We start from the raw sequence: 25643 nt of genomic DNA, 5'->3' as shown, positions 1-25643 counted from the left end.
TGGGAGGAGACTGGTGGATGAGATGCCATCTTGGACTTTCTGGTTCTGGACAAGTCAATATAAGTGAACTAAACTACACCACGTGGAGCAGAAGAACCATCTGACTGAGCACAACCTACCACAGAATAGTGAGAGAGAAATCCTGTGGTTTTAAGCCATTCCATTTTGGAGTAGTCTGTGAGGCAGGGACAATTGTATAATCTTCTACCATACTGACTTCACAGCACCACGTCATGCTCACAGACCCCAACTGCTGGCTCGTGAACAGAAAAGAGCTGAATATGACTTTTCGCCATGAGGCTAAAGGGGAGTCTGCCCAAAAGAGCCACTGCTAATGAGAGTATGTCACCTATTTCGGGTGGGTTTTGAACCACAGGTGGAAACATGTCATCAATTTTTCTCCAAATCGAAAGCAAATAGTCGTTTTGTAGTACACACATTTTTCATGTGCAATAAATCCAAAAGGCAGTGTTTCTGGTAATAAACAGCCTATAATTAAGATACTCAGACTTATATTTAATAATTGGTTTTTGCTTTATTTTACATTCACATATGACAGCCCAAACCCAACATTTAACACATTTTCCTCTTCTTTGTTCTTGTTTCAATCTGCGTCAACAGAGGCCATTTTTCCCTGTAGCATATGCAGTCTAATCCTCATCCCGCAAGGACATGAAGGCTCCAACACCCCAGCTCTACAGCACTGAACCTAGGTCCTACTCTGAATGCACCCATGTCTGTCTGTGCTAGAGCTGTGCTCTGGTCCCATCAGCCAGAGGTGTCCTTAGGCCAGGAATGCCAAACAGGTTCCATGTTATGTGCCAACTCAGAATAAACATGGGGAGCTGCTTGGAGCCCAGGGTTGAGGGTAGCGAGGCGGTATCCGGGTTCCATTACAAAGAATGCAGTGCTTGTCTGGCCATGTCGGCCATGGCAATACCCACTGGACACGTCTGGAATGGGGAATTTGGGGCAATAGGCTATGTGCCGGCCACCAGTTCAACTTAGAGAAGGACAAAGCATTTGTTCCAATCTTTGCGTTGGATAGTTATTCTCTCTGGCCAGGTGGCTGAGGAGGTAGTCTGAAGGCCATGAAGCTGCAAGTGGCCTCACCAGGCCCCAGATGAAACAGCATAAGCCCCCAGCTAGAGGGAGCTTGAAAGGACATCCCACGCAGAGCCCCAGAGAGTATGCACATTGCAGCTCCTTCTCCTCTGGAGTCAGTTCCATCCAGCCAAATATAGTTGGCTGGCTGTGAAAATTAGTTAGATGCAACTTGGGCATAAAAACACTGTTCATTGGTATTTACACAGAAATAACCCTAATCTGTGGATAAACTCTCAATAATTTCCAGTCCAAACCAAGAAGGTTCCTCTTCAGTGTGCTACTGAGAAATGAAAATAGGGTAAAAGGACAGTCTTACTTTAATTATGTTCTGGAATGAGGGCACACTGCTTTGAAAAGCACTGTCCCAGCAGAAGACACAGGGTGTATGTACAAGGATGTTTCTGGAAAATACCAAAGGCGCCAAACATAACCCCAGCTTGGCCTTCTGCTTCTTCTTGGTGCCACTCCATACTGCAGGCAGGGAGGCTACTTCGTCCAGCTGACTTTGGGAATGTCATAGTGCTCCGTGAGTGTGTCTAGGTGTCTGTTGAAGTCCTGGGGATGCCAAGGAGAAAGCCCATGTCAGCACAGTGCCAAGCAGGGTGCTAGAGACTTGTGGCACCTCTCACCCTCACTTCCCCTTTTCCTGTCTCCCCTCAGTGAGCCCTCTCCGCTCAAAGCCACCCTGCCAGGCCTTATAGTCACCAGAACCCCAGCCTCTCCCTTTAATGACCCCAGAGAGGTTGGGTAAACACCCACCCCTGCTGACACTCCAATGGCTTCTCTGCCAGGCTCCAAGCCTCCAGACCTAGCAGGCACCTACATGGCTGAGCCTCTCCAACGGGGCATGTGACTTACCTCTACCCTTTGCTTGTGGGTTTTGGATGCTTTCTTCAGGATCCTTTCCATTTGCTGAAGAGAAGAGAAAAAGGCACGTGAGTCACATGTTCGATACAGCCCAGGCCATTACACGATGGGAGATGGGAGTACCAGCTAGCCCGGCTCTCACACCTAGAACAGCTGGAGGTCTCAGGTCCCTTGAGTCCACTCAGGCTCGTCTGCTACAACATATCCCACCAGAAACCAAGGTCAGCTGCCCTTTGGTCTGAGTGGCAGGAAATGTACTAGCACTGACTTGGGTAGACTCTGCTGGGAACTGTACAAGTTCCCAGTGCTTCCAGCTTCCTTGGGCAACTGACAGAATCTCCCTTTTGCAGAAAAAGAAGTCCCTGATGGGGTTGGAGGAAGGATGACAAATGAAGAAAGGATGTGACACACAGTAGGTGCCCGAGTGAGAGTATCCGTCCTGACACAGTGCCAGGAGGGCTATAAGATTCAAATACCTTCACGAGCGACTCTGGAATATGCATCCAACACCAACATGACTGGCTCCACCCCTCATTCCCAATACCTGATCATACCTGGTAAGAGTTAAGTGCATGGGATGCAGAGCCAGACAGACCTGAGGCTGCACCTGGCTCTATACCTACTAGCTGGCTGGCTATGGCTGACTCACTTTGGTGGCCCTCCACACCCCTATGTGTCCATGAACTGCATTTTCTGGTATTCATGGCCTTGTACATCATCTGCCACAATGACTCTGGGCTGGCCCAGTGACTCAGTTTACTTAACAGAATGTAGTGTCAGTGCTAGGCTGAAGCCTTAAGAAGACCCAGCACCTTTTCGCTTTGTGCCCTTGGAAGCCAGCCATCATGTAGAAGACCGATGACCTTACTACACAGAAAGGACTAGGAGGATGAAATGACATGTGGAGAGAGAGGCCAGAGAAGGAGCACTAAGGCAGTGGACTTGTGATGGCAAAACCATTTTGAATGTTCTAGCCCAGTTGGGCCTCCAGCCCCAGCTGCCATGGGACTGCTCCAGACTCCAAGCAAGGTCAGCAGAACCACTCAGCTGAGCCTGGTCAATCTGCAGACACATGCAATAATACTGTCAGCTGCCACCTGGCTGCTCCTCCCTGCCCCTCTTCTCCTTTGCTGCCTCATCTCTCTGCCCCGAGTCAGCTCCCACCTGGCTGATTCTCCCCCTGAAGTGTCTACTCTGTCCATTCCTGACTCTCTTTATGCTGCTATGAGCCCACATGAGGCCAGTGTCTCCTAAAAAGGGGCCAAACTAATTTGACCAGCTGTCGCCAATATCAGGCCTTTTCCCTACTCCATGCATCAAGTTCACAGGGTGTCTTAGGGGCTGTCACCATCTCCACATCACACACACAGAAAATTAGACCAGAGTGCACAGTGGGTGATGGGCCTGGAGATCCTCAGCCCTGATACTTTCCACCAGGCCAGGGCCCCACCCCAAAGGCCCTGCCCCCAAGAGCCAGGAGCTGTCCAGCCTTCATGCTCCCCATACTCAATCGAACACATTCCACAAGGGAATCTGCAATGACCAACTACCTAGCTCTGCCCACACCTTCTCCCTTCTCTCTCATCTGCCTCATCTCTCTCTCTTGTGGGTCAAACAAAACTCCAAACAAAAGCCGCAACAGTACTTCCGGTTTTAAATGCTAACAACAAAAACTTCCCCTTGACTTTCTATCACTTCCAGCTACAGGCCCATTTTTCTGTTTCGGCCCATTTTTCTGTTTCCTTTGACAGTAAAATTCCCAAGAATCATTTTTATTCCTTGTCTCCAGCTCTGCCTCTCCCCACCCTCTCTTGGATCTACTCTAATCCGTCTTTCTTTTTAAATTATTTTTAATTATGGTTGACATACACTGTTATATTTAATCAGCCTTTCTTCCTCCTCATTCCAAATGCCAACAATGGGCTCTGAATGCTCACTCCAAGAGACCTCTTGGCAGGATATGACACGGTTGATCACTTCCTTTTCCTCCAAACACTTTCTCCGCTCGAATCCTAAAGGCACACACTCTCTCCTGGTATTGTTCCTTCCCATACTCCTTTGCAATTTCTTTTCTGACACCACCTAATCACCAGAGATGAGACCTTAGACCTCTGTTACTGTACCTCCTCCAAGGAGATCATCTGGTCCCATAGCAATTCCCAAATGTTTATCTGGAGCCCAGCCCTCTCCACTAAATTGCAGATTCAGAAGTCAAACTGTCCACGAGAATTCTCCACTTGTATTTCTAACAGGCATCTCAAACTTTACTTCTCTAAAACCAAGGTCTTGATCCCTCCCTTTATAAACCTGCTTTACCTACAGTTCTTCCTCTATCAGTAAATGGCACCTTCATTCACTCAGCTTCTCCTGCCAAAATTCTTGGTCATACTTGATTCTTCTTTCACAGTCCACACTCAATCCATCACCTGATTCCGCTATTCTTTCAAAATCTGTTCCAAACTCGGTAACTTCCATCACTTCCACTATTAGTGCCTGACTTTGAGCAGCCATTATTAGTCACCTTGTAGGCTGCACTGGCCTCCCCTCGACCCCATGCTTGCTCCAGGAGTAACACTCCATCCCTGCCTCTTAGGGAAGAGAGTATGTGCATTCACTTGTTAAATCCTCGCCACAAACCTATGAAGGGACTTCAGCCCTACTTTACTGATGAAGAAACTGAGGTGTGAGAGGTTAGCCAACTTGCCCAGAGTTACACCACCAACAAGCAAATAGAGACAGAGTAGAACTCAACTCTGTCTTACCAAAGCCAGTGCATCTCACTTTTGTTTTGTTCTGTTTTGTTTTGTTTTGTTTTGTTTTGTTTTGTTTTGTACAACTGAATTAGGCCTGAGAGCAATGAATAAACTTTTCTCCAATGTAACTTGAGAAATTCACCCAGTCCTGGGTTAGAGTTTCTCAGCCTGGGCACTATTGACATTTTGGATCATATCATTCTTTCCTGTAGGGGGCGCTAATTCGATCGCTATAGGATGTTGAGCAGCCTTCTGACCCCACACCCACTAGAACCCAGCCTGACTATTGACAAAGAAAAGTGTCTCCTAACATTGCCAAATGACTTCTTGGGGATGGAAGTAGGGGAAAAACCAGCTCCCAGTTGAGAACCACTGACCTAGACTGATTACCCTCCCACCCCCGCAGCATGAGCTTATCTATCTAACGCTGACCACTCCTATCCCCACTACGCACATTTATTAAGTGTTTAATATCGAGAGAAATAACTTAATAAAGCCTTAAAAAACAACATGTTTGAATCTGCCAACAAAGTCGTCATGGAAACAGACTTTGTGGTGACTTACAGCAGGGAGCATAGCCATTTAGTATCAACAGCTAACACCAACTGAGCATTGATTTTATACCACACCTAGTGACAAATGCTTTACCTGCTTTACAAAGTTCCCATTCCGCTTAGGAAAAAGTACTACCCTGACCCCTACAGATGAAGAAACTGAGGCACGGAAAGAAGCTAAGTTACTGACCTAGTGTCACAGGGCAAATAAGTGACAAAGCTGGAATCCAAACCCGATTCTCGGCTCTGGCTCCTTTCAACGCTATCTCTAACTCTGCCATCTACTCAGGCCTGAAGGGCTTCCTGTCATCGGAACTCCCCCAGCTGTGGGCTCTTCCTCTCTCACTCATCATCTTCTCCCCGGAATTCAAGTCTTCTCTGACTGCTCCTTCGAGCATCCTGGAACAGTACCGCTTTCGAGTCTCCAGGCCCTTCCTAGGCACCCACCCGCTGGAGACCCAAGCCCGCTGCTCGCGGCATCCCCGGCCTCCCCATCCGCCTCACCCGCTTCTCCTGCATCTTCTCGAAGGCTGCCTGGGCTGGGGTCCGCTTGTCCAGGCCGCGCCGCTTCTCCTCCTCGTTCTTTTTGCTCGTTCCCATCGCTTCTAGGAGTTTCGCCTTGTCTTTGTCCTTCTTTTTCTTCTTCCTGGGAGAGAAGGCGGTAGGAGATGGGGTAAGGGTGAGTCAGAAGACGAGAGCCCGGGGTCTCGAAAAGACTTAAGGGGACAAAAGATAGGGCCGCGCGCGCTCCTGGAACTCACCGCTTGGTAACACCGAGCTCTGCGACGCCTTTCAGCTTCAAGGGCCCCTTTTGGACCTGCTCGTAGGCCGCCATTGCGCCTGTCTGCAGTTAGTACCTAAACTGCCACACTTCCTGTTTGAGAACACTACTTCCGGCAGAACTCCCGCCTCACTTAGTTTTGAGTGGCAGTGCGAAGCAGTGCGCATGCGTCTTTGGCATCTGGACTCGCGCCGCTTTTTCCGGTTACGGGAGGGGCCTGGAGAGTCAGGCGCTACGCCTCCTTTGCAAACCGTCTCCTGCCACACTTCCGGCTTTGGCGCCCACTTCCGGGCTTCCCGACTTTGGGATCCTGTAGACAAGGGGAAACGATTTGACAAACGCCGTTTCTTAAAACTCAGCGTCTTTTTTCGTGTTTTATGTGCCTTTGGATGTCCTGTTCTCTTTTAACGCCATATTTTGGATGTCCAATGGGTAGCATGCATTTTAATTTGTACTGTCGACCAAATTGTGCCACAGTGCTAGAGGATATTTGTAATTTGACAAGTCCCAGCGCTTCGTAACAGTTAGAGAACTAATGGTCAGTGTATAGAGAAGGAGAATAGGAGGGAGCAAAAGCAACGATCCCCCAAATCTGAACAACACTGGACAAAGGAAGGCTCCGTGCCTGCATTTCCCAATTCTACCTGCAGGGGGAAGCAAGCGACTGCCCAATTCTCCAGCCATATAGGCTCACCCTTTGGCATTCCAGAATTGGATGAGAGCGCCAAAAGAGAACGATAGGGCCTGACAGCCTGTGCCAGCTTCCTCGTGGGGCCGTGCATGACAGAATCAGCTCTTCAGAGAGTGACAGGACAGATTCAGCGGGAGAAAGCTGTTCTCCCCAGCCAACTCAGCAGTTGTGGAGCTTGTCTCTGGCTCTTCCAAGACTGTGTGCCTTGGAGCAAGTGGATTGATGTCTCTGAGCTTTCCTCATAGAATGGGAATAATGATAACAACAGCTAATACTTTATATGAATTTATATGGGTCATCTCATTTATTCTCACAGCCACCCTATTCCATAAACCATCCTGACTTTAAATGTAGGGAAACTGAGGCACAAACCATAATCCAACCTATGCCGCTTTCATCAGGTCACTATGAAGCCATCCATTGTAAATAAGTCATTAGTTTATAAACCTTTAAGACATTTTTTTCATATCTCCCCCTAAAGAAAACACTTTAATTTTAATTTAATTTAATGAGAAAAGTTTACCAATGAATAGAGTTGTTTTGGAGAGCCAGAAACCATTGAAATAGTTAACATTCTTTGTCCCCACCTAAATCCATTTTTGTCCTCTTGTGGGGTAATATTGCCCCCATTGATGATTTATGTTATAAGGAGAAAGGACATATGGGTGTTTCCCATTTGGTGCTATTAAGACATCTATTACAGGTTTTTGTGTGAAATAGTTTTCACTTCTCTGGGACTGTCCCAGAGTGTGAATGCTGGATCATATGAGAACTGCATGTTTTGTTATTTTATTATGGTAAGAACACTTAACATGAGATCTATCCTCTTAAATTTTTTAGTATACAGTACATTAATGTTGACTATAGGTACAATATTGTACAGCAGATCTTAGAGCTTAATCATCTTGTTTGACTAAAACTTTATGCCAGGCGATTAGTAAGTCCCATCTTTTTATTGCATTAATGACCTCATTAGATCTTTAAAACAACTCTCTGAGCTATGTACAAAAATAATTTCCATCTTATAAAACCAGGCTCAGAGAGGTCAGGTGACTTGCCTGAGACCACATAGCTAGTCAATGGAGAACAGGCATTTGAGCTGGGGTATTCTTGCAGTCTCTTTACCTCCCTGCCTGTCTTTGGAAGGTGCCCCCTCCGCTCAGGATCACCTATTGGTGGCAGATATTGTCTGAGGCTTTTTGACCTTGCCCTGGTGGTCATGGACATACTCAAACTGTTGGCCAGAGAGCTCGGCTGTAACTTGAGTCTCACCCAGGCTGGGGGTGACAGGGCGGGTGGGCAGGTGACAGCCAGGGCAGGGAGATTTGCCCAGACACTGGTGCGTGGCAGCCTGGCAACCGCGTGGCCCTGAGGAGACTTGGGGGCTTCAGGAGCCTGTTCCTGGCAGTGGCCTTTACCATGGGCAACAAGCAGACAGTCTTCACTCATGAGCAGCTGGAAGCATATCAGGTACGAATGATGGGTGGGGCCCTCGGTGGGTCTGGCAGCCTAATTTTTCTGGTCTGAGGACTGGGGACCGCTTCCCTTGGTCCTGGGTGTGCCGTCAGCAAGGGTTCCTGGTGCAGCTCTGTGTGAAGCATTGGCAGAGATGAGTGTGGGGTGGTGGGGAGAGGAAGGAGGCCCTTGGGCAGGGTCTGGGTCAAGCCAACATCTCTCTCTGCAGGACTGTACCTTCTTCACGAGGAAGGAAATCATGAGGTCAGTCTGGGGAGAATGGGGGGAAGACCTGACACAACTTTCTATATGGTGCTAGAGGATATTTGTAATTTGACAAGTCCCAGCGCTTCATGGCAGTTAGAGAACTAATGGTCAGTGTATAGAGACAAAGATGAGAAGTCTGAAAAGTCACATCTCACCATATTGTCATGCTCTAGGCTGATGAGCTTGGGCTTTCTCCCAAGGATGGCAGGGAGTCATGGAGAGGGTGTGAGCAGGACAGAAACAGATCAGCATGTTAGAAGGACCACCCCCTCTTCCCCTAAGGCCAATGTGAAGAGCCCGGGACTGGAGGCTGGGAGCCCAGGGGCAGAGTACAGAGCCAGCTCTGGACTGTGGGGTTGGCATTAAGGTAAGGATAAAGGGAGGTGCCCTGAGGCTGCTTCAAGTTCCTAGTGTGAGCGAGACAGGCATGGACGGGTATCCCACGTCATTACTCAGCCCATGGAGCTATTGTCCAGAGTCTCTGACCCAGGAACTTGGAGCCATGAAACCCAAGCAGCCAGGGTTCAGCTGCAGAGTGATCGGGGCTAAGGGCCCATTTGTGTAGGCACAGCACATCCATTATTGATGGCCACACCTTTCACCAATGAGCCCCATTGTCTAAGTGAAAGCAGCTTTCAGGGTCACCCTGGCCATGATGATTGAATTACTGATAGAGAAACTGAGGCTCAGACAGGGAAGGCTGACCCTGGCTCTGCCGATGGGCTGAGTCCCAAGGAATTTGAGGGCGGACATTTTGTCTGTCCCAAGCTTCTCACTTGTCAGATAGGCTAACTAAGGCTCAGAGGAGAAGAGAGACTTGCTCAAGGACATACAGAAACTCAAGCTGTTCTCTAAAGGGACCCATATAGGGAACTGGGTGGTCAAGACTGAATTTCAGATACTTTCTCCTTGAGTTGCTAGTCATCATAGGACCCAAGGGTTCCTGTCTCCTTCCAAGACAGTCCCTAGCAGCTTAGGGATCTCTGACTCATCAAGGATGGTCTCTACATGACTGCTGCTCAACATGCTCCAATGGAGGTATGATGTCACCAGGTGGGGGCATCAGAGTTGAGAGCTGGTTTCCCAATCAAGATAATGTGTATAACTTTTGGTGTTTTCCAAATGTCTTTTAGTCACCTTATCAAAAAACTTGAATATTAGCTTTTGTTTTTGTTGTGCCCCATTGAGAGAACCCTGCTTCCCATAATGGAGAGAGAGAAGGAAAATGCGAGGATGGGATATTTAGAGTCATGGTCTTGCCGATAATGTGGTGATGTCCAGAGATTCATAAGTTGTCTCGGGTCATTGTGAAATGACTTTGCCTTAAGCGCTCTCCCTTTTGCGAAGATCATTTAGCTAATGGGCTTTTACTCATGCTTCAAAGCCCAGGACCAATGCCCCCTCTTCCAGGACGTCCTTCTCCTTCCCTGGCTTGCTTCCCCCACTCTGGTCTCCCCAGGCTCTGGGCTCTCTTTATGTTAACCTTGCCCCCAAAGAGATAGGGGTGCCTGTGTGTGGCTCTGTGTACCTGAAGGCTGGGCCCAGAGCCGATAGCTCCCAGGGACCTAACATCTTTCAATATGGAATGAGCAGCTGTGAGAGTGGGAGAGGAGGGACAAGTCCCCTCCCTTCCATCTTCAAGCCCTTCCCGGCATTTTCCTCCCTACACCAGGCTCTTCTATCGCTACCAGGACCTGGCCCCCCAGCTCGTCCCCCTTGACTATACCAGCTCCCCTGATGTGAAGGTGCCCTACGAGCTCATCAGCAGGATGCCTGAGCTGAAGGTGTGCCTGGGCCGTGGGGGAGGTGGGGAAATAATAGTGATGTTCCTTGCTGTATTTCTATGACGTGAGTGCTGCATTTTACAGATGAGAAAACTGAAGTTTGGAGAGGTTAAGACACTCGTTCATAGCCACACAGCCAGGATGTGACAGAGAGAGGATTCAAACCCTGGGTTGTTGGGAGGATGAAATGAGATAATGCAGGTAAAGGGCTTAGCACAGGGCTTGTTGCATGGCAAGTACTTAGGGGACATTAGTTCTTTTCATAGTAGGAGTTGCTAAATGCACATTCTTCTTGGCTGGATGTTTGATACGTAGTTTGTGTCTCCAGAGAGTACTTGTAGAGTGAGTGACTATGCACAGAGATTATTGTATCACAAGGGACATAAACCTCCTTCAAGAAGGACAGAATCGATCACATGAGCTAAAATCCAGGGGCAGGGATAGCATCAGGTATGGCTGAAACCAGGGTCTCTGAGGATGTGCTCAGGAATCTCCATCTCTTAGCTCCTCCCAGGAAGAGGCTTTAGTCTCAGGCAGCCTGTTCTCTTGAGGTAGTAAAGGGAACCCTCGATGGCCCCAGATTTCTTGTCAGCTCTACAACCGGTGGAATGTAGGTCCCTACATTTCAGTTTTTCAAAAAATATCCCAGGGCAGCCTTTGATTGGCCAGTTTGAGTCACGTGCCTATCCCAGAGTCAATCGCAGTTGCCAGGTGGAGGGAAATCTCTGATTGGCCTCACCCAGGTCACGTGGCTGCCTCTGTAGCTAGAAGGGGGTCAACATCAAGCAGACCACGGGGACAGAGAGTAGAGTTGCCTGAAGTCCTTTTCAAAGATCATGGGAGGGTGGAGTCTTGGTGGCGGGTACTTGGAGGTTCCTAGGAATGTGGGTGCTGAGAGTGAGACCACGTGGAGCCCCCAAGACCCTGGTCAGAGATGACCTCCCTGCTTGCTGTTCCCAGGACAACCCATTTCGCCAGAGGATTGCCCAGGTCTTCTCTGAAGATGGGGATGGCCACATGACCTTGGACAACTTCTTGGACATGTTTTCCGTGATGAGTGAAATGGCTCCCCGTGACCTCAAAGCCTACTACGCTTTTAAAATCTATGGTGCTTATAAGGCCCAGGGTGGGGGTGTGGGGGGCAGGGAGTGGGAACAAGACCAGGCCCAGGACTAGGAACTGCCCTGCTGTCACAACGTCTCCCCAAGGGCTTTGAGGCCCAGCTTTGCTTTGTCCTCCACCCCTCCCCATACCTCCTGACCTCTGCCCTTTGCTCACTTTATTCCAGCCTCATTGGCCTTGCTCTTCCTCCAACACATCAAACTCTTTCTGCCTCTGAGCCTTTGCCTCCACTGTATCCTCTGCCCAGAGCACCTTTCCCCTGGCTTCTTGAAGTCTAGGCCAAAAGTAGCTCCTGCTCCCAGTCATTCTCCACCTGCCCCATCCTATTTCTCTTCTAACACAGAGAAATGCTGCTTAATTTCTTATACATTGATCTGTTCACTTCTTATTGACTTTCTCTCTGAGATGACCCAGGGCAGCGACAGTATCTGTTTGGTTCACCATCTGTCTCCTGTGCCTGGCACATAGTAGATGCTTAATAAATACTTGTTAAATGAGTGAATGAAAATGTTTCACAGTGACTGGCACACAACTTGTTGAGTGAGTGAATGAATGACAAACTTATCATGGTATCTGACACATAGTAGGTGCTCAAAAAAATACTCATTGAATGAATGAATGAATGAATGAATGAATTTGTCCCTGCCTAATTCACAAGCAAGACCCTGATTTTCCCCCCGGGGTCTTGGGTGCCCTGAGTGTCTCATTTTCCTCCTCTGTGACATGGGGACAAGATATGCCCATGCTCGCCCAGCCTACCTGCCACCTTTTGTCTGTCCGCCTAACATCCCCATCCATCCTCCTATGCAGACTTCAACAATGATGACTACATCTGTATGTGGGACCTGGAGCAGACAGTGACCAAGCTGACGCGGGGGGAGCTGAGCGCCGAGGAGGTGAGCCTGGTATGCGAGAAGGTGCTGGATGAGGCCGATGGGGACCACGACGGGCGGCTGTCCCTAGAAGACTTCCAGAACATGATCCTGCGGGCACCCGACTTCCTCAGGTGACACTCTTCACTGCTCCATACAACCCATCTCCACGCGTGAGAAGGGATCTTACAAAACTAGTTCACAGGCTTCGTTTGTGAAGTTTCCTTTGTTTATTCGTTTGTGACCTTGGGGGACTTTCCCGATCTCCCTAGCCCCGGTCCCTGCATCTTTAAAATGGGGATAATTAAGGATCCCATGGGCACTTCCTGTGGGTAGTCACAGCTTTCTGGGTGAATGGAACATGGCTGGACTTCAGCGCTCACTTGCCTGAACATTTTGTAGTAAACAGACTATCCGGCCATACTTGGCAGCCTGGGGAGAATCAGAGCCCCCACTGTGGGGCGGATAGTAGGGTTACCTGAGTTTGTACTGGGGGCTGTCCACCACCTGTTTTTGTACCTCCCATGAACAATAGTTTTTAAATTCCATTTTTAAATGGTTGGGGAGAGGGGGGGGATCCAAGAATAATAATACTCCGTGACACATACAAGTAATATGAAATCGAAATTTCCAGGTGCTTCCACAGTTTTACTGGCGTACGGCCTCGCTCATTTGTGCCTGTATTGTCTATGGCTGCTTTCAAGCTATCAGGCAGAGCTGAGTCGTTGAGCAAAGCTGGAAATATCAACTATTTTTCTAGTCTAGAAAAAAGTTGGCTGACCCCCAAGTGAGTACATGGAACAAATTTAGAGCAGTGCCTGACACACAGTAGGTGCTCAATAACTGTGTGCTGTGGTTGCTGGTGTGGCCGTTATTATTGGTGGTGTCCTTGCACACACAAAAGGCCTTTTTTCTCTACCCTGGATAAGCAAGACTGGTCTCCTGGCAGATGTGGACATGAATAATGACAACGGGATGATGGAGGACCCTCTGTGTGTTCTGCTCTCAGCCTTCAATACTCCCTAAGGAAGGAGGGACAGCTATTATCCCCATTTCATAAGAAAGCAAACTGAGTCCCAGAGAGGGGCAGCCACTCACTCAGAGTCCCACAGCAAGTTCAGAATGTAAACTCCAGTCCAAAGAAATGTGCTCCCAACCCTTGGGGATGGGGGTCAGGATGGCCACAGCCTGGGGCTTCTTGGGAGGGATCCATCTCCCCAGGTGGGTCCTGGCCTGCCTTGGGGACTCCCAAAAAAAGTGTCGGAGTAGAGGATGCAGAAGGGTCATGTCTGGCTGATGACATTTGACTCCTTTCCTCTTTGCACACAGCACCTTCCACATCCGCATCTGAGGATAATTCAGAGGAGGAGCTGGGCCAGAGGAGGACAGGATGACCCCTCACCCCACCGAGGAATCCGGGCTCTAGGAATAAACACACATCACTGAGTCACACCTGCTGGGATGACACGTTTTCTACCTTAAACCGGGCAGATGGGAGGGAGGAAGCCTGGAATCTCTTCTCCGCCCTCCCTGTGTGACCCCAGATGCGACTACTGAGCCATTACCTCCCTTTTCGTACAAGGAAGAGGCTGATTTCCCGATCTCCCTCCACTGTTAGGGCTGGAAGTGCCTCACTGCATGTCTTGGTAGGCAGACAAGGTGTGGAGACAAGGCCCATGCTGTCCCACCCCGAAGCCCAACAAGGCTGAACCCTACCCCTTGCTGCTCAAGTGTCCTTTTCCCTCAATACTGGAATTCCTCAAAGGGACTGAAGGTTTAACTCTTTGCTGATTCATTGGAGCTGCCAGGGGAGGTGGTTACCCTAGGGACCCTGTCTATGACCCCAGTCAGTCCAAAGAGTGGTCATTCTTACAACCGAGAGCAGCCCAGGGGCCTCCCCAGACACCCCTACTGTGTATCATTTCTAGAGAGTCCACTCCCACCTTTACCCCCATTTATTAAGCATCTACTGTGCACCAAAGCCCCAGGTTTTATGCATATCCTGCTGTGTCATCCTGAGAAAGAGGGACTGCTCTTCTCCCCATTTTCCAGATGAGGAAACAAGTTCAGAGAGGTCTAGTGACTCACCAAAGGTCACGCAGTCCTGTGATCCAGGATTTCCCCTAGCACTCACCTCAATCATGCCCTGGGTCACTTCTCCCTTTTAAAAGCAAACAACACATGTGCTTCTCCTAAAGCTGACGTTGGAGTCAGGGAGTGCTTGCTACATGCTAGGCCCTCCGCCAGTCTCATCTCCTGCATTTGCATGAGAACTCTGGAGGAAGGAGTGGCCAGGGCACACTGGGAGCTGAGCCCTAGTATTGGGGATATGAGGAAAAAGGCTCCAAACTCTGCCATTTCCAATCCTGGCACCAACGCCCCTCCTCCCATAGCCGCGTGACCTTGGCGACCCATCTCCTCTTCTCTGAACCTCAGTCTCTTCTTTAAAAGGTGCAAAAGGAGCCTACCCGATGGGTCTGCTCAACAGTGTAAAAGAAATAATGAACCCAAAGAGTCTGACACAATAGGTGTCCCAGACCTTTGCTCTAACTGATAATTATTATTCAAATAACTCCACCGGCAATTGCAAGACCAAACCCAAGCAACGTGTTTATTACATTTCTCAGGTCCCAGAGAGCTGGTGGGCAGCGAGCAAGGAGTCCAGGTGTGAGCAGCTCCTGGCCGCAAGAGTCCCAGAGCCAGGGCGAACTTCTAGCAGTACCCAGGGGCGAAGGGTGGCGGGGTATTGTACTCCTCTGGGAGCCAGTCCTCTTGGGGTTCTAAGTCCCTTGGCTCCGGTTTAGACGCCTGTGAAGACAGAGCTCTCGCTACCACTTTGTGCCAGCCCCTGGCCTTTGAGGTCTCCGTACTCCAGCTGGCTGATCTCAAGGCTTTCCTGGAGGAGTTGTCTCTGTCTCTTCCATCCTGGGGCTGCGACAAGCTTCTGAGTGATGTGGCCGCCATGGGGTCTGTGCCGAAGTTATGGTCCCAGGCCCTGTTTCCAACCCTGGCCCCCAAGCCATGAGTCACCTCTGATGGTTTCAAGTCCCGGAGTGATGGCAAGCTTACGGCTACCAGGTGAGATTTCAACTGCTGCTGGACCCTCTTGCCTGTCTGGGGAAGCGTCTTGAGGTTCTTCCAGAATTTCTGGCAGGCCTCCTCAAGAGGGGCTTTTGGAGGGCAGGAGGAAGTGGCCTCTTCCAAGGGCCCTCTGTCCATTTCTGCCGACAGCTTCCCTTCCTTTGGCCAATGGAGCTGGATTGGCTTCATGGAGGCCTGAGACCAAGAGCGAGGGAGACCTGTGACCACCCACCAGAGCTCCGAATCTGCCCCAGAAATTGGGATCTGGGTCCCATTCAGAAGCTCTGAGAAATGTTTCCATGTGAATCCCCAGAACTAATCTCGTGGCCCATCCTTCCCATCGCCGTAAACAGCTTCACTAGCTCCCCCGGGTCAGCAAAACTTTTTAGTAAAGGGCCAGGGAGCGAATATCTTCCGCTTTGCAGGCCATGCGGTCTCTAACTCATCACTCAACTCTGCTGTTGCCAAGAGGGTGGGCCTGAGTTCCAACAAAACTTGATGGACATGGATATCTGAGTTTCATTTGATTTTCACAGTCTATGAAATATTATTTTACTTTTGATTTTTTTCCCAACCAGTCAAAAATATAAACGCCATGCTTAGCTGTCAGGCAATACAGAAACAGGCAGTAGGCTGGATGTGGCCCTCAGGCTGTAGTTTGCTGACCCCTGATCTACCGGGTTGTTCAGGCCAAAATCTTGGGTTTTAGGTGTGGCAGATGCTGTTGATGGCCACCCATATCCCCTTTGCCCTGAGCACTTCAGTGCCCCCAGCTCCACTTCCAAAAGGCAGCACCGGGGACCCTGCCTGGGGACCTTCTCTGGCCACTAGCACCCGCTATGGCCACGCAACAGACCAGAAGTTCCAGAGAATCAAAATCTCCCAGGAACAGGGCTTGACCAATGACTGATGGAAGTTGGAGGATAAATACCCTCGTCCCCTAAAGGGCCATGACTGGAGGGGCAGACAGACAGGAAACAGGAAAACCCATAAATAAACAAGGCTTTTCAAATCGAGAGGAGTGCTCTGTTGCAAATAAACGGAGTGATGTGACGGAGAAGGCAGGGGGGCTACTTTAGGTCTGGAGGTGAAAAGAAGACACTTGAAGAACTGATAGAAGAAGCCAGGCATGGGAAATCTAGGGGCAGAGCACACAGCAGTGCAAAGGCCCTGAGGTTAGCTTAACGTGTCTGAAAACAAGAAGGGAGGGCAGAGGGGCTGAAGCTGAGCTGGCAATGGACAGAAGGAGGAGCTGAGGTCACAGGTAAGATTTTAATCTTGGTTCCTTGGAAAATCACTGGAAGGGCTTAAGCTTGGAGTTACAGGACCTAATCTTCATTCTAGAAAGTGTCCTCTGCCAGCTGTTGGCCACCGCTGCTCCGACTCCTCCCCCAGGTTGGCGGTGAGAGCTTTCCATCACATACCTTCTTCAGTGGAGCTATGGGATGGGAGGAAAGATTCCCATGTTCACTGGGGCCATGGGCTGCGCTGGCACCTTCCTCAGACAGTGCATTGGCGTAAAGGAAAAGATCCTCGTAATCCGCGTTCTCTGGATCCTTCTGTGGGGCAGAGGGGACCTGAAGCTCAGCCCCAAGGAGGAGGACAAAGGTGGGGCTGGGTTTCCCATGCTTGGATAATCAGAGCTCAGGGGCTGCACTACCCACAAACCTAGGAAGGAAGCATGCTCGACAGCAGCTTCCAAGGGCCAAGTCCCGCCCACAGCAACTTATGTGGGTCTAGGTCATGCCCATAAACCTGTATAAGGAGGTATTTCTCTCCCACAGCAACATCTTAGGGCCTAGGCCCCACCCCCTGATCCTTATTAGGAAACATGCCCCACCCACAGCAGCTTACGTGGGCCTACGCCACGCCCATCAATCCTTATAAGGAAATATGTTCCTTCCACGGCTGCTTCTGAGAACTAGACCCCACCTACTGAGGCTTAGAAAGAAATATGCTATTCCTATAGGTCAGCCAAGGTTCTACCTGGCACATGAGCCCTTGTAAAAAATCAGCCTGGGCCAAGGGGAGCAAAGCCCAGGAGGGGTGGAGTCGCGGGGGGACGAGGACCACGAGAGTGACAGAATCACAAGAGGCTAAAAGGGTTGGGGGGAGCACAAGGAGTCTGGGCGGCTTGGCCCCTGGGAGGGCAGCTGCGTCCCGCCTGGGTCCCAGCACTCGCCTGCCCGCAGGGCTGCTTCAGCAGCTCCTCGTGCGGCCACAGCGGCTGCTGCTGGTGGAAGGTGACCAGGGCGTCCAGCGAGGCGTGGGCCCTCTTCTCCCCGGGGATCACGAAGCTCCCATCATCCAAGAGCTTCACCATGAAGTGGCGGCAGCAGCTTTGGGCTCTGTGGAGACACGGCCAGGCCTGGGATATCCCACGCCCCTCATGCCGTCCCCACGCCGCCCCCCACGCCGCCCCCGCAGCATTGTGGCTGCAACCTGCCCAGGTTCCCCTGCAGGTTTCTCATCAGCCATGTGGCACTTAGTAGGTGACGAATCACACTATGCCTCAGTTTCCCCACCTATGACATGGGGCCACAAAGGCTGACCTAAGGAGTTCTTATGAAGATGAAACTAACTACTGTAGGAAAAGCTTAGCTCGGTCCCTGACTAGGGGTAAGTGATCAATGGAAACGATGATGAAAATTTCAATCAGGCTCCAGCCTGAGACTGTGTGCCTGGCATTTCTGCTCCATTAATGAATGGATGCACTTATTAATGGTCCGCTACGTGCTTACTATATCCTCACATCAAGAGTAAATTAATTTTAGCATTCCTGTGTTAGAGGTGAGGACTTTGAGGGAAGCACAGAAAGGTTGAGTAACTTGTCCAAGGTCACACAATATGCCAGACTGTGGGACTCAGGGCCTAAGCTTCTCCTGCTGTAGGAAACTCTGGAGCTATTGGATTGCTTCTTATTTCTCTGATCTGGAATCCTTTTGAAAAGTAGTTTGTGCTGCTGAAGCCTGTCACGGGGACGCCACATCAGGCTTTGAGGACTCAAGGAGCTGGACTGCCTTGAGTTTCCCTAACATGTCCTCCTGGGTGGAGTCAGAGAGCTGCCAAGTAGATGGTGGATGGGAGAGGGGTGGTGAGGGGAAGGGCAGTAGCCCTTGTTCTCAGACACACTGTCTCAATTACCACCAGGCCCAAGTCGGCTGGTTACAGCCAGACCTGCAGCTGCATACTCTTCAACCGTATCTGGCTGGATCTGGTTGCTCTCTGAGAAGGTGTGGCATAAAGCACCCCTTGCCCCCCCAAAGAAAGCCACAGAGCCCTCCTGCCCCTGCCCTGGCCCCTAGCCCAGGCCTTACTTGTAGGAGAGTGTGTAGCCCACATGGCTGTGACTGACCCTGATGAGAAAGGATCCCAGTGGCTGTGGCTCCAACAAGTTCTCTGCATCCCTGGAAAGGCACACACAGGAGGGAGATGGCTGAGGTCTGGCTGCCCAGCGTCCTGCCCAGATCCCTTGCGTACCAGTCATCTCGGGTCGGAGCAAACAGCCTAAAACCATTTTTTCCCTCGGTTGTTTCAGACCTTGGGATATTCAGGGACAGGGATGTTCCTATGGATATGACAAAGGCCTCTGATGACCTCGACCTGAAGGCACACCTTCTCCCATCTCCCACAGCCTCTTCTTGCCTTCCCAGTGCCTAGAATCCCCCCAGGAAGGCACATTTCGGTCAATCCAGGTGTGACAGGTAACAAAGCAGAAGCTGTTCTCAGATGCATTTGAGCTCCAAACCCAGCTCTGCTGTTCATTTGCTGTGTGATCCCTGGCAAGGGTCAGTCCCTTTCTAACTTCAGCTTCCTCAAGGGGACAGTAAACCCTCACTTCCAGGGCCAATGTGAGGACAGACGAAACATGTGCACCATTGAGTCTGGGAACCTCCACCTGGTACATGCTCACAAAAGTTCACTGTTATTACAGTTGACCCTTGAACAACAGGGGTTTGAACTGCTATGTCCACTTATATGTGGATTTTTTTTTCAATGATATATAAATCAGTCCTCTGCACAGTATTTTCCATCTGTGTTTGGAAATCCGTGGATGTAGAGGGCTGACTGTGTGCATTGCTCTACGCCATTTTATAGAAGAGACTTCAGCATCCGTGGATTTGGGTTCTGCAAGGGGTCCTGGAACCGATTCCCCCACGGATACCAAGAAATGACTGTAGTTAAGTTTTGAGGGAGTCAAAAGTTACATAAGGATTTTCAACTGTACGGGGAGTCAGCGCCCCTAAACTCCGTGTTGTTCAAGGGTTGACGGTATTACTATCATTTAGTATCATTACTACTACTTTTCCAGGGTTCACAGAGAATAAAGTGGGGACAAGATGGGGAGACTTTTGATCCATGTTGTCCAGTACAGATGCCACTGGACCATGTGTGGCTACTGAGTGCTTAAAATGCGCCTGGTCTAAATCAAGATGTGCTTTAAGTGTACGATACACACAGGTTTTAAAGACATAGTACACAGCATTGGGAATATAATCAACAATATTGTAATAACTATTGCCGTGTCAGATGGGTACTAGACTCTTCAGTATGATCACTTTGTAAGTTATATAAATGTCTAATCACTATGTTGTACACCTGAAACTAATATAATATTGTATGTCAACTGTAATATAAATTTTCATTATAAAAATTAACTAATTAATTATTTAAAGACATTACAAATAGAGGAAAATATACTGTCTCATGAATGATCTTTAGTAGATTACATGTTGACACAATAATATCTTGTGTATACTGAGTTAAATAAAAGATACAATTACATTAATTCCTCTTGCTCCTTTCTGCTTTTTAAAATATAACTACTAAAACATTTCAAATTGCAGTGTGTGGCTCACATATTTTATTGGCATGCCCCCTAACTCGGAAACCATGACCAAGCCTGCCTTTTTGCAGAATATGGCTTTCATAACATTCTCTCAATTTCCTACAATAAATGTACTTTACTCCATTAATTAGATCCAGGCCCTGGGGGTAACTAACTAGGTGAGTTTGTTCATCTCTTCAGAGCTCAAGCTGATGTAGAAAATGCACGTTAGTTGCATACCCGATGGATTGAGAGGAGCTGTTTAGTCATGTTAAGATGGATTCTGTGGCTACGTCCTGCTGTCATTAATTGGTGATGCCTGGCCTGGCTGAGGGTGGATGTGGGGACATGCCAGGTCCCTGGCAGTGCTAGTCTGGTGGCTACTTGTATAGAGAAAGCTGAGGTCCAGAGAGGGAAAGTGAGTCACCCAAGAGCACACAGCAAGTTCATAGTGGATACGACATTCAAACCCAGACTCCAGAGCTCCTTTCACCCTCTTAGCACACTTAGCTGAGTTGAGCCCAGAAATCCACAGTGAAAACCTGCCCAGGGTTGGGGCAGACAAAGAAAGATGGCAAAGGGCAGGGTGAAAGGTGTGGGTGGGACCTCACTGTCTTGAGATGGCACCATGGAACCATGAAGGGACCCCTCCTTGGGCCAGTTGGTCCATCTGTGTCTGCACGAACCAGTCCAGTCGTGGGGGCAGTGGTGGGGGCAGCTTTCTGGCCTCTGTCATGGCCTCCTAGGGAGGAAGGTGTCACCTGGGGGCAGCAAAGAGGAGAGAGTCAAGCCTGGTTCGCCTTCCATTTTTGTCCTGTTTTTGCAGCTCATGGCGCCTCTTCTTTTGAGAAGCCCTCCAGGCTGGACAGAGCAACAGGTTTAAACTGGCTTAAGTTTCTTGGGCACCTACTATGTGCCAGCGCTTTACACACATCCTTCGAGATTTTTTCCCTTTTCCTTTATTCTTATTATGCTATTACTGCAAATGCTGGAAAGTTCCCTTTATAAACATATGTCTTTAAGTTGAAGAACTGAGTTTACTTAAATATTAAGTAACTACTGATGTCCCTAGAGGAGATGGTAAGTGAATGAGTGACCTGCAGTGGTCCTGCAGCGAGCGCCAGAAAGGGTTGCCATGGTTTCATTAAACACCGCAGACATGTGACCCAAACTTTTGCTTCTGCCACCAATGTTGCCACTGATGGGACACCTGTAACATATCAAGTGTGTGGTCAATTTACTTTCATTCTCAACAATTTTAGGCTCAGGTACCACTGGACTTCCTGATCTAATGACACCTCGCTGGAAAACAGAGAAAGAAACCAGCACCCATTTGCCAAACGATATGGAGTCAGTGTAAAGCCAGCAAAAGGGTTATGCCCTGCTGGGTTGACCGCTCACATTCACCCTTAATTCTGTCCCCAAACTGGCCCTGATCCCTCCCACTGGCCCCATCTAATTTTTCAATAATGCAGAAGGCCTTTGGTACAGGTTGATTCCACAGAGAGAGGGCCTGTGGACCAACTCAGTCAATATTGATTTTCTCCTGCCATAGGACAAACACCAAGCACGCCTCCCAGGGAACAGCCCAAAGGAACTCTGAGGGCAAATGCAATTAAATCTATTAAGAAATGCTTAATAAAGCAGGGTGAGAAAGACTTTAAGAACCTGGAATCGAAGCCAGACAACTCTGGTTCAAATCCCAGCCCTCACACTTAGCTGCTGTGTGACTTTAGGCAAGTCAACTTCTCTGTGCCTGAATTTCCAACTGCAATTTGGGGATAATGATAACATTTACCTGGCGCAGTGTAAGCCTTGACAGTGTGTTTTTTCTTTCTTTGTTTGTAATAGAGGTGTCTGACTTAAGCTTTGATTGCCATCCACTTCAAAGATGGCGATCTTGAATAAACACTGCCAGCCCCCTGTGACTAAAGGGCCAGGCTGCCTTCTCCCACTGAGGCTCCTTTGTTTCAGAGATCTGGGTTGAATTCAATAATTGACCATTCGGGCTACCTGCCCCTGCGCATGCACTTGCTCTCTACCTGTGGCCTCATTGTCTGGTCCTAGGTGTGTTGTATAGTTTCCAGGTCCTGTAAGTAATAAATAAACCTTTTTTAAATGTTTCCTGATGGTTATTGCTGAAGTGTGTCTTGAAATCATAACAAGAATCACAACGGCTGGTCCAGACACACACTGGTTATTGATAGGCTGAGACCAGTACAAAACACCTGTATGTATAGAATAAATGTTCATGAGTTCAATAATGACCTAGCATGGGGTAATATTTACAGGCTTGTTGTTTTTCCTAGCTGGACGACCTCCTACTTACCCTTCAAGACCCAGCTAAAATGCCCCCTCCTCCAGGTAGCTTTCCTGCCTCTTCCCCTGGACAAAGCACTGGCTTCCTTCTCTGTCTCCCACCTTCCCCACAGTACTTGCCTCTGGCCCAGCCTTTCCTCATGGAGCTAGAGTGTCTCTGTCTGGTTCTGTCTCCTCCATATTAGGGGCTCCCAAAATCTGGGCCCAGGGCTAGTTTCTTTTGGGTTTTTCTGGGTCCCCAGTATCACCTGGGGCTTGGCTGACGCAGAGGAGGGTACAGGGTGTGTGCTGATGAATAGACAGTTTAGTGATGAATAAACACATACTAAGTTTCGAACTCCTGACACTGGCATTAGGGCCTTCCCCACCTCTTCATGTCCCATGTTCCAGCCCTAACCGTATCCTTGCTCTACCCAAAACTATCCAGCTCTCTCTCCCCTCCATGCCTTTGCCATGCTGTTCCTTGCCAGGAATGCCTTTTTCCTCAATTCCAGCTCCATTTTTCAATGGTCACCTTCCGGTGTCTCCAGAAAATTCCTCATGCATCTCTGATCCCCAACAGCCCTGTCCCTCTCTCCAGCCTAGTCTGGCCTCCATGCTCTGTCCTTCAGAGAGCTGGGTTGAGGCTGAGTCTCTTGGTGGCCCCAGCCTCACCCAGCATGGGGCAGGCATAGAGGTGGGTGCATAGCTGACTGAGGAGTCCTCACCCAGGGAACATACCTGAGAAGCCCTCGCTCTGGCTGTCCCCGGTGCCTGTAGGAGCCTAGGTTTCAATTCAGGGTCTGCACGTCAGTGGGGCGGGGCCACTGCCCTAGAGCAGTTCCTGTTTCCTTAAGCAGGTGAGCCTCAGGGCGGGACCTGGACAACCCCTCTCGCCCTCTGTCTGAGCACCAACAAAGCCACTGAGCTGCAGGTGGAGGGGCACCCTTGCTCCACCCAGACCTCGAAAGCCTTTATTGAACACCTGTTGTGTGCCATACCTTCAGGAGATAGAGAAGAGACTCGGAGAGTCCCCACCCTACTGGCATCTATAATCTAGCAAGTAATAAAGAGGGAGAAATTATTAACTTCATTATTTCAAAGGGAACAATCGGTCAGGAAGGGGGGCCTGGAGTTGCATGAATCCCCAGAGGAGGCCTAACTGATCTGGAAGAAGGGGCTCCTGGAGACGGGTAGGAGGAGTCGCCTCGATCAGGGCCCAGGGCCGGGGACACCCTGCTCTAGGTGGAGGGAACAGCACAGGCAGCCTGAAGCAGAGCTGAGCCTGGGCAGGCCGAGCCTCGCCGTGTGCAGGGGGCCACATCATGACTTCTGTAAAAAAAGCCCAAACCATTAAAAATTATATTTTTACAACTGCATCGGCCTCATTATTATATATTCATTATTATATTCATTTTTTTCTCCTGATTTAAAAAAATAAATAAAACATTTCGGGGGCCTCTACGTACATCCTGGGCCCTGAGTGTAGGAACCTGTGCCTAACGGATCCACCGGCCCGGATGTGTGCTGGCTGTTGCCCTCCCCTCCCACCGGAACATGAGCAAAACCACGTCTTCCTCTTTCAGGCAGAGTGACCCAGATCCTCATGGCTGAGCTCAGGGCTGGGGCGGCGGGGCGGAGGCGGCCCTCGCTGTAGCCCTATCACTCTGGCCCAGCAGGTCTAGATAGCCCCATTGTAAGCTCAAGCTGAGTGCCCCCAGGGGTGCTATGCTGCTATGAAGGTGGGGTTTGTCTGGAGTTTGCAGGTCAACAAGCCCCAAGCAGGAGATGCAAGGAATCTGTTTCTCGCTCACCCACTATGTGGCCTTGAGTGAGTTGCTCAACCTCTCTGGGACTCAGTCTCATCTGTGAAGTCAGTCTCATGATAATAGGCCTCCTTAGCCACGTGACGATAGCAGAGACAACCTTCAGTCAAGCAGAACAGGACTCAGTTAAGGGTATCAGAACCCTTCACTGTGACTTAATCTGATGCTTTTGTATCTGGCTGGGGAGATTCAGGCTTGGGCTCCCGGCATCCCAAGCTGGGCCATCCTGGGCGACTCACTTTACCACTCTGATCCTCCATGGCTTCCACAGCCCAATGGGTTGGCTCCCAGCCTCCACGATGCGGAGCAATGCTGCTGGGGAGGGGATCACAGGTCCCCATTTAGATAGCCTGCCCATCAGGACCTCATTTGCATGGAGTTCAGTCTCCAGGAACATGGGTCCTTTCTGTCTACCACATGCTTGGCCCTAAGGCCCCACCACAGAGGTCTGCACCCTGACTCCCTCGACGTTGGGGGTTGTGATCTCCCACAAGCGAATGTCCTCCCCTAAGAATATCACAACAGAATCATCCCCCCACTCCTCGATGAACACAGTCCTTCAACCTGAGAATAGACAGACAGCCCCCAGAGGAACTTCCAGAGGGGACCAGCAGGGAGATCTGGGGCCGGGACTCCAAGGCCCCTTCCCCTCTGACACCACGACTTCTCATTGAAGGCCTCAGCTGGTGATTGGGATCTCCATGGCCCCATGTGGGGTGGCCCTTGGGGCTGGCCACTACAGTGCCATCTCATCATGGTTGTCAGGGGTGAAGTCAGGCTCGCAGAGCTTCCATGCTGAGGGGTGAGACGAGAGTTAGCCCTGAGAAGTGAGTTTCCATAGATGCTACAGAGATGAGGCAAGAGAAGGGGGTCAGTGGTTGGGGTCTTCCCTGCAGAGGTGGCCCTGGACGGTCATGACCTGACAGGACAGTGGGCGGCTGTGCAGACTTCAGGGGACTGCCAGAGCAAAGGTACAGCAGTTGCAAAGGCGTGGGTTAAAGCAGGAGAGTAAGGAAGGAGAGGTGCTGGAGAGAGGGAAGAGCCAAAGGATGGCAGAGAAAAGGGAAGGGGTGGGCAGGGCCACAGCGTGCAGGGGCTCACGTCCCACAGTGAAGCATGAGTTGTATTTGAGTACGAGGGGGAGTTGGTGATGACACCATCTTATTTCTGTATCTTAAGGATACCCTGAAAACAGACTGAAGGACAAAGGGGAGGCTGGGACAAAGGTCAATGGGGTAAAGGCTCCAACATAGGAGGGGGCAGCTACAGGGACAGGAGGATGATGGAGGCCGAGGTCAGAGCTCTCTTGGCTGTTACAGTTATGGTGATTAGACATCTGAATTGGAAGACAGCAGGC

The 25643-nt window shown here is 49.9% G+C and overlaps 3 protein-coding genes across 8 annotated transcripts; 1 reads left to right on the top strand and 2 right to left on the bottom strand.

Moving 5' to 3' along the window:
- Window positions 1-510: 510 nt before the first annotated feature.
- On the bottom strand, window positions 511-6178 carry FAM32A (family with sequence similarity 32 member A). Its single transcript, XM_016157771.2, has 4 exons — window positions 6043-6178; window positions 5786-5927; window positions 1966-2019; window positions 511-1662 (listed from the first exon to the last, which is right to left on the bottom strand). Exons 1-4 carry the CDS (start codon window positions 6114-6116, stop codon window positions 1594-1596), a joined length of 339 nt encoding a protein of 112 aa, XP_016013257.1. The 5' UTR covers window positions 6117-6178; the 3' UTR covers window positions 511-1593.
- A 1994-nt stretch (window positions 6179-8172) lies between these two features.
- CIB3 (calcium and integrin binding family member 3) lies at window positions 8173-13705 on the top strand. 2 transcript variants are annotated; one of them, XM_016157676.2, is made up of 6 exons: window positions 8173-8223; window positions 8438-8472; window positions 10148-10259; window positions 11220-11367; window positions 12192-12387; window positions 13583-13705. In XM_016157676.2, exons 1-6 carry the CDS (start codon window positions 8173-8175, stop codon window positions 13602-13604), a joined length of 564 nt encoding a protein of 187 aa, XP_016013162.1. In that variant the 3' UTR covers window positions 13605-13705. The 2 variants fall into 2 exon arrangements, with proteins under 2 accessions (XP_016013162.1, XP_016013163.1); XM_016157677.2 differs by lacking the exons at window positions 8438-8472; window positions 10148-10259.
- An 851-nt stretch (window positions 13706-14556) lies between these two features.
- On the bottom strand, window positions 14557-23796 carry HSH2D (hematopoietic SH2 domain containing). 5 transcript variants are annotated; one of them, XM_016157827.2, is made up of 6 exons: window positions 23202-23796; window positions 20774-21372; window positions 18652-18741; window positions 17517-17682; window positions 16759-16893; window positions 14559-15529 (listed from the first exon to the last, which is right to left on the bottom strand). In XM_016157827.2, the coding sequence occupies exons 2-6, from the start codon at window positions 20896-20898 to the stop codon at window positions 14966-14968; spliced, it is 1080 nt and encodes a 359-aa protein (XP_016013313.2). In that variant the 5' UTR covers window positions 20899-21372; window positions 23202-23796; the 3' UTR covers window positions 14559-14965. The 5 variants fall into 5 exon arrangements, with proteins under 5 accessions (XP_016013314.2, XP_016013313.2, XP_016013311.2 ...); XM_016157825.2 differs by lacking the exon at window positions 23202-23796 and having other exon boundaries at window positions 20774-20923; window positions 21260-23195; XM_016157826.2 differs by having other exon boundaries at window positions 14560-15529; window positions 20774-20923.
- Between the last annotated feature and the right edge of the window lie 1847 nt (window positions 23797-25643).

This window comes from Rousettus aegyptiacus, unplaced genomic scaffold (assembly GCF_014176215.1).
Source record: "Rousettus aegyptiacus isolate mRouAeg1 unplaced genomic scaffold, mRouAeg1.p scaffold_m13_p_16, whole genome shotgun sequence".
NCBI lineage: Eukaryota > Metazoa > Chordata > Mammalia > Chiroptera > Pteropodidae > Rousettus > Rousettus aegyptiacus.
Note: the sequence above shows the minus strand (reverse complement) of the source record. Positions and strands in the feature narration are given on the sequence as shown.

Bases quoted from the DNA above. Each gene is read 5' to 3' on its own strand.
- FAM32A (XM_016157771.2), bottom strand. From the start codon at position 6,116: ATGGCGGCCTACGAGCAGGTCCAAAAGGGGCCCTTGAAGCTGAAAGGC. The intron at 2,020-5,785 runs GTGAGGCGGATG...TCTTCTCTTCAG, and splicing joins AGAAGATGCAGGAGAAGCGG to CAAATGGAAAGGATCCTGAA. The intron at 1,663-1,965 runs GTAAGTCACATG...TGGCATCCCCAG, and splicing joins CCCACAAGCAAAGGGTAGAG to GACTTCAACAGACACCTAGA.
- CIB3 (XM_016157676.2), top strand. From the start codon at position 8,173: ATGGGCAACAAGCAGACAGTCTTCACTCATGAGCAGCTGGAAGCATAT. The intron at 11,368-12,191 runs GTGCTTATAAGG...CCTCCTATGCAG, and splicing joins CTACGCTTTTAAAATCTATG to ACTTCAACAATGATGACTAC. The intron at 12,388-13,582 runs GTGACACTCTTC...CTTTGCACACAG, and splicing joins CGGGCACCCGACTTCCTCAG to CACCTTCCACATCCGCATCT.
- HSH2D (XM_016157827.2), bottom strand. From the start codon at position 20,898: ATGACAGAGGCCAGAAAGCTGCCCCCACCACTGCCCCCACGACTGGAC. The intron at 18,742-20,773 runs GTGAGGTCCCAC...GTGCCTTTCCAG, and splicing joins CATGGTGCCATCTCAAGACA to GGATGCAGAGAACTTGTTGG. The intron at 16,894-17,516 runs GCGAGTGCTGGG...TCTGCCCCACAG, and splicing joins TGAAGCAGCCCTGCGGGCAG to AAGGATCCAGAGAACGCGGA.